At 36.2% G+C, this 7,736-nt stretch overlaps 1 protein-coding gene across 1 annotated transcript; it reads left to right on the top strand.

Moving 5' to 3' along the window:
* Positions 1-956: 956 nt before the first annotated feature.
* LOC111014281 (monodehydroascorbate reductase, seedling isozyme) lies at positions 957-7,385 on the top strand. The gene is made up of 10 exons (XM_022288947.2): positions 957-1,114; positions 2,045-2,116; positions 4,235-4,286; positions 4,406-4,486; positions 4,648-4,766; positions 4,851-5,070; positions 5,183-5,301; positions 5,388-5,513; positions 6,474-6,614; positions 6,867-7,385. Exons 1-10 carry the CDS (start codon positions 1,064-1,066, stop codon positions 7,188-7,190), a joined length of 1,305 nt encoding a protein of 434 aa, XP_022144639.1. The 5' UTR covers positions 957-1,063; the 3' UTR covers positions 7,191-7,385.
* Positions 7,386-7,736: the final 351 nt, after the last annotated feature.

Raw genomic sequence — 7,736 nt, 5'->3', positions numbered from 1 at the left:
TAGAACCAAACATTTCAATGCATCGCAGATGAGTAGTATTATGAAAAGTCACAATAGAAATGTGTAATGACTATTAATTTGTTGCGCCCTTTTGAATTGACAGTTGATTTTTTTGGGGGTTGACTTGCTGACGTAGTGCATGACGTGGCAAAAAGCATGGTCCCGGTGGTTATTTCCAGAAGGACGCGCCATTTTTTTGGACGAGGGAGAATTTAATTTACATTGGAAGCCGCCGATTGTGGGTCCCATTTTCATCCATCGCCTGTGATGGACGGCGAGTGATTTGCCACGCTGGAATATTCCGTTTACACCGATTTCTTTCTTTTTTTCTGACAACTATTAAAAATCTCACGAATAAATAATTTCCGATGTTTAAATTATTTTTAATTTTTTGCCAACCTAAAAGTACACACGGCTGTCTAATATTGGGTCCCAATTTTTTTTTGTTGGTATTTCACTTCGTAAAAGTTTATATATAATATGGTGTAAAAATTTTATTTGTTGCGGTGATTTTGAAATCAGTATTTTTAGTAAAAAAGAAAAACATTAATTTAGAAATATGGGATCAAACCTTTAATCTAGAGAAAAAAAATTTATATCAATTACGGGCTATACTGATATATTTTCAATTCTTTATAAAACAATTGTGTCAAAAAAATTAAAATTATTTTATATGGGAATTTGATAGAATTGTTTGTGTTAATTTATAGATTAAAAGATCCATTTATTTTATATGGCCCGACTAGATTTTTTTTTTTGTGAGATAGGCCCGACTAGATTTAAATTATATTACACTGTCAACTAAAAACTTTACTGCAGTAAAAAATATCTTATAAAAAAATGTATTGTTGGAAGAAATGGTTGAAAAATATTTAATATATAAAGAATCAAAGCGATATATTAAAAAAAGAAAAAGATCCTTTGCGAAGGAAAAAAAAGGATAAAAAAATACATTAGTTATAGCTTTAAATATGTGACCAATCACAAAGGCGTTTCATTTCATTTTATTTTCCCCGTTCTCTTTCGAGAAAGCAAAGTTAGGGAGCTTCTGCGATCACCAACTATGGCGGAGAAAAGTTTCAAGTACGTGATCGTCGGTGGTGGTGTCTCTGCTGTAAGTCTCTCGTCCTCCATCATTGATCGCCTGATCTGACTTCTTTTTGCAATTTTGTTTCAATTTGTTTTACGCGGTTTTTTCTTGTGTGTGTATTAGATCGATTTTAGCCTTTTATTAGTCTTTGTAATGTTGAATTTGGAGTTACGGAAATGAAATCTAAGGCGTTTAGTAGGCTTTTCTTGAATTGGAATGAATCTGTTTGAGCAGCTGTAATTTTAGTCTGTTGCAATGTTGCTCTCGTGATCGATACCTGTTTATTGTTATTTTCTCGTCCAGTTGAGGATTACGCTAGAGATGGCAATCGTTTGCCTTCTCAGCGTTTTAATGAATGGCGTCGTACTGGTTCTGTCATGGCTGAATGACCAAATATTGTAGATCTTTTTGAATGCTCTGTTTGGAATCCGAGAAACTGGATTCCTGGAGGAATGTGTAATGGTCGAAAGTTTGAAATACAAAGTTTATGATACTGGAAAAACGTATTTCATCTCTAGGCTGTAATTAATGAGTTAGTCTTAAACTTAGACGTTTTCAGTTGTCGAATTGAACTTTTATTTGAATAGCTTTTGAAATTAATGTGTTCCAAGTTAAAAAAAATTAACCAAAATCAACTAATAAATTACTTAAAAAGTTGACTAACAAACCACTCAAAATTCATCTATATGATTATTAACAAGCGAAATGAAGCTTGGGATATCTATTTTGTCCTAGTTTTCATTATTAACCTTTGAGATATTGTTATAATTTTGCTACTTGTGGCTCTTTCATGCTATGAGACGCTCTTATTTTGTTTGCAAGAGTTGGTGTTATTTAAAGATTTCTCTCTCTTTCTCCCAAATTTGTGCTGAAGGACTTCCACGAGCGAGAACCTTTATTTTCTCATGCACAAGTTATTTCAATCTTACTGATACTTCTTTTCTTGGTCTGCAGGGATACGCAGCTAGGGAGTTTGTGAAATTGGGGCTCCGACCTGGCGAGCTAGCAATTATTTCCAAGGAGGCGGTATGTTGTCATTTGATGCATGCATGAAGATTTTGTCATTACTTTCTGGTTTGGTCTCATATGCATATTGCATATAATTCGATGTTACTCTTGAAGGCAGTGATAGTTAACTTCGAAACTGTTGATCTATGTTTCTTCATTACACTACAATCAACGTTTTTCTTGTACTCAGAAGAGGAATAGCTATGAACTGCTCACGTAAGCTTGAGAGCTTAGAATCCATATGATAAGTCCCATATTATATGGATAAACATGAGGAATTACAGAAAGGGAAATTCAAGGTCGGATTAGTTAGTTATAAAGAGCAATATTTGAGGGAAGTGACATGAGTATGGAGGGATAGTGCGACTTTTATTGGGAAAAAGGAAGTTAGTAATGAGTGCAGAGAGGTTAAGGAATTGGGGCATGCATTTGTCCACGGTTTAGTTACAATCACGCTACGGGAAGGGCCCTATTTTTATCAGGATGTATAATTCACCGTAGGCTGCCACTACAAAATCCATGAGTTGAAGATCATGCTAATCTAAATTGAAGAGGAAAAGGTTGGTGAAGTATGTGATGACGAAGAAGCTGAAGAGTAGAAATAGCCAACGATGGAGGTGGGAGATGGTGAGTTGCTCCTTAACTATGTTGTCAAGCTGAATACCTAAGCACCATGAGACCGAAGGAGCAAAAATTGATTAGACACAAGTCCTCATTTTGGTTGATTGTGGAGTCACCACAATTTTATCTCTTAGGGATTGATGGACAAATTGAGTATTTCAAGAAATTATTATTTATAAGGTGGGGATGGATACTGGTATTTTATTCGTGGGAAGGGAATATGTCGTGAGGTGATAAATAGTGTCCCCTCTCGTTAACTCACAAATAGATGACCAAATTTAGATGATCAATTGCATTTTTGAGATTTACCTTTATTGTTTCCTATATGAAAACCGAAGTAGTGGCACCAATGTTTAAAGTGATGTTTAGCGTGGACTGAACAGTAACATTAATCCCACATAACATGAGTCGATTGTTACCACTCTTCGTCAAGTAGTTGATGGCAAACCCCCTCCTCTAGTTCAGTATGGCGAACCCACTACCAGCAAATCTTCACTAGATCCGAAATTAATGAAATGATATTGGCCTTTAGATGATCTCAGGTTTCATCTAAGGCGCAATGTTGATTTCAAAGTAAATGACTTGGTTTACCTAATGCTCGGCCCTTATAGATTGCATTATCACCCAAGCTCTCTGGCTTGTATTAGATTCTCCACAGAATTGACACGGTAGCTGTAGCATATTGGTTGGACTAACCTACTCTCATTGTTGAGTTCCTATCCTGAATGGAACTTGGACTGAAGTAGGTGCTTGGAGTGCGTTGATCCACTGGCAATAGGGCAAAGGCGTCGTCATGAAATGGGAAGGGCTTCCAGACTTTGAGGGTTTCTGAGATCCTTAGAATGTTACTCAAAATCAGTTTCTGTCTTTCTTTTTTCTTTTTATTTTGAGGACAAGACGCTGTTTGGGCCAACGATAGTAATGATAGGCTCCTTTATACACGGATGTATTTGAGGAAGGACAAAAAGGGAAAGCCAGGGGGGATTAGTTGGTTATGGGAGAGAGAGAGAGTACTATACGAGCGAAATGACATGACCTGGGGGGGGGGGGGGGGGGGTATCATGATTTGTATTGGCAAGAAGGTAGGGAGTGGAGAGCGGAGAGGCAGAGGTTCAGGTCATCGCCTTAGGATTAAGCTCTAGATTTAGAGAACCTGTATTGCAGATAACCTGTAGTCCTTGTATTTAGTTTAAGACATGGATTACTCTAGCTTGGAGTTTATAGAATAATTCTGTTCACAAATGTTCTAGTTACACAGTTCATTTTTATTTGAGAGATTATTCTCTAGCTAGCCTTTTCTTGCTTTTGTATGACAAGCTCAATGCTGTTAAGCTGAATAAAGCTGACGACTTCACATTATGGCAGCATGTCCGGAAAATTTTTGTGCCGAGCATTTGTAACTTTACATATATTACAATTTGATAGTTTTTACTTTCAATTATTTTCATGACGTTTGAATTATAAAGTGAGGACCTTGATTTTTTTTCTTCCTAAATATTCACCTCTACTGTGCAGGTTGCTCCTTATGAACGCCCTGCCCTTAGTAAGGGATATCTCTTCCCTGAGTGTAAGTCTTTTATTTATGTAAAAGTTTTCAACGAGAAAGTTATTGACTTGATCTTATCTTATCTTTTTCTTTTTTTTTTTGGGATATCACATTGCAACTTGACAAGTTTGTTTCTTCAGCTCCTGCCAGACTCCCAGGATTCCACGTCTGTGTTGGAAGTGGAGGAGAGAAACTTTTACCAGAGTGGTACAAAGAAAAAGGTAATTGTTGCTTTTTTACCTTCTGCTAACCCATGATGCATGAGTAAGCCATTTCTATAAATAACATTTCTTGCTTATTATATTTTTAACTCTTTAGTTAGGTTTCCTTGTTGACTATTCTTGGTAATTATCTTCTGATTGATAATCTACTTATATTTCAGGGATTGAACTGATCCTTAGCACGGAAATAGTTAAAGCAGATCTTGCTGCCAAGGCTCTCACTAGTGCCTCTGGTCAAACCTTCAAGTATCAAATTTTGATCATTGCAACGGGTTCCACTGTAAACTCACTGACTTACACATAACACTTATGCTGATCTGTCCTCATTTCAGATTTAACTTATGTCAGTTTTGTCGTTTTGCAGGTCATAAGATTGTCAGATTTTGGTGTACAAGGAGCTGACGCCAAAAACATTTTCTATTTGAGAGAGGTTGATGATGCCGACAAGCTTGTAGAAGCAATTAAAGCAAAGAAGAGTGGGAAGGCTGTGATTGTGGGAGGAGGATACATTGGTCTTGAACTTGGTGCAGCATTACAGATGAACAATCTTGATGTTACCATGGTCTACCCTGAGCCATGGTGCAGTAAGTATTAAAATAAAGAGGGTTCTTGAATTTCCATTTTATGCCCTCTGTAGACGTCTTTTTTTTTCTTTTGCCAAAGCCTTAGTTTTCTCTTGTGGTTTGGTTCCTGCAGTGCCCAGGCTTTTCACATCTGGTATAGCTGCCTTCTATGAAGGTTACTACAAAAACAAAGGAATCAATATAATTAAAGGAACAGTAGCAGTTGGTTTTACCTCAGATTCAAATGGAGAGGTTAGTAGCTTGTTTCAATGTTACCTTATGCCTCCTGCCTTGATGATGCTTTATAGAAAAACAATGTCATGAAGCTGATCTTTCAGGTGAAGCAAGTCAAACTCAAAGATGGCAGGGTCCTTGATGCCGACATTGTTGTTGTGGGTGTTGGAGGCAGACCCTTGATATCTTTATTTAAAGGACAGGTCGAAGAAGAGAAGGGAGGCATTAAGGTTAGTAAGGCTAATTTAGTTTTTTCATGATAGTTTTTCCCAACATCAACATTTTTACAATACTGGTAAAACTATATTTTTGTCTTAGGTAAAAATAAACTTTAATTTTGGTCCCTGGTTCCTAAAATTTACAAGTAATGTTATGTTAATACCTATATGGACAATGTTTCCCAGTTGTTCTTTAAACTAATAATGGCCTATCATTAAAATGAATTAAGTGAGACAATTGTAAAGTTCAAATAATGCCAAATTTAAAATTTGACAGACCATACAAAATTTAAAAACATTAGGGACCAAAATGAAAACGACAGTTAATATCTAGCCAAATTTCTTCTAGCATTGCAAAATTCATTTGCCTTTCCACCTGTTTCATTTTCATGTTCTTACAAAGAATGAAGATTCAATAAATTAGCACGAAATGAAAGAGACAATCGCTTGAAGAAAGAAACTTTTATTAGGAAAATATGAATATGGACACTCTTCGAGAGAAGACTCTCTCACACTTTCTAACTTTCCTCACTTTCTTCACTCACTTCACTTGATTTACCTCTGGGGACATCTCTCCTGTTTATAGAAGGGTCACTGTAGTCTAAGTAAATAGATTGTTCTAGATCTCTCTACAAAGTATCCTAGATACTTCTTAATGTATCCTTATCCAAAAGAATTCTCTAGAATCCTTTGGAGCCTAAGTTAAAATATTTCTAGAGTTTTTTCTTTAGATCCTTATTTACAATCTTCCAGCAATCTAGAAAGATTAATACTTCAGATATTTATTTACAATCTTCCAGAACAATCTAGAAAGACTAATCCATTTAAGAGAGACACGTAGAAACTCCAAGAAACTTCTAGATTGTTAGTGTTGTATTTTAACATCTATTATCTTCTTCTTCTAATTCCTCTAGCATGTGTAGATTTGACAGTCAAGTTTTATGAACTCATTCATTAGCTTATTGATGTCAGACTGATGGATTCTTCAAAACAAGCATTCCTGGCGTGTATGCTGTGGGAGACGTGGCTACTTACCCCTTGAAGCTATACAACGAGTTGAGAAGAGTTGAACACGTTGACCACGCTCGCAAATCTGCCGAGCAGGCTGTGAAGGTGTTTAACTTCCCTTGACAATTTTTATTTAACAATTGAGAAGATGAGAAGATCCCAATATATCGTTTAAGGAAAATACACAGATCCTTACTTGTGCTGACCATCATTTGAATATTGAAAAATAGAGAATATTTTTAAAAAATAATGAGTGGTCAAATATTCAATAATTATCAGCCGGCAAGGATCTAAAGTATTTTCCATCATTTAATTCCCCACGATATATATCTGACACTCGTTTCTTTTTCTTGATAGGCCATCAAGGCACAGGAAGAGGGCAAATCAACTGATGTGTATGACTACCTCCCATACTTCTATTCTCGCGCCTTCAATCTGTCATGGCAATTCTACGGCGATAACGTCGGTGAAACCATCCTATTTGGAGACAACAACCCGGAATCATCTCAACCCAAGTTCGGAACCTACTGGGTCAAAGATGGAAAAGTAGTTGGAGTTTTCTTGGAGGGTGGAAGCGCGGATGAATACAAGGCCATCGCCAAGCTTGCACGAGTCCAACCATCAGTTCAGAGCTTGGATCAGCTCGCCAAAGAAGGTCTCTCCTTCGCCTCCAAGGTCTAAATATTTGTTTAGTTCATGAATTATCAAAATAAATTTGAGTTGCCTGATCATGCTGCTTGTGTCATGTGATGTCCATAGATATTAAGTTTGGTTTTTGTTTCCTTTTGTTGTAGCTGGTAAATTCTGAATATGGTTTGGCTTACCACAGTATATGATCTCCTTATCAATTCAAGTTGCCAATAGTCCATGGTTTTAGTGTTCTTGTTACTGGAAAACCACCCTTTTTGTTTTTTCTCATTGCATATTATTGGCCTTGGCCCTGTCCTGCCAATTCTAAAGTAGGGTCAACCCAAAATTGTAAAATCTTAGACTAATTAATCAGGTCATATCGTCAACGTAGACTTTAGAATATATTTTTGTCACATCTTTCAATTTCTGATATTGACACTGTATACAGTAGTAGCAGTTAATATCTTGACATAAGGGTGGTTAAAACGTGTCCCTAAATTTTAACGATTTCGCCTAATTTTAAAAAATGTTTAATTTAACTCTAAAAACTTTAACTTTGTATTTAACAGGTCTCGCAAGTTTTAGACTACTTTTAAT

The sequence above is a fragment of the Momordica charantia genome (genome assembly GCF_013281855.1).
Source record: "Momordica charantia cultivar OHB3-1 chromosome 5 unlocalized genomic scaffold, Mcharantia_2.0 BLBB01000005.1, whole genome shotgun sequence".
NCBI classification, from domain to species: Eukaryota; Viridiplantae; Streptophyta; class Magnoliopsida; order Cucurbitales; family Cucurbitaceae; genus Momordica; species Momordica charantia.
The sequence above is the reverse complement of the archived record's forward strand: the minus strand, read 5'-3'. Positions and strand labels throughout refer to the sequence as shown.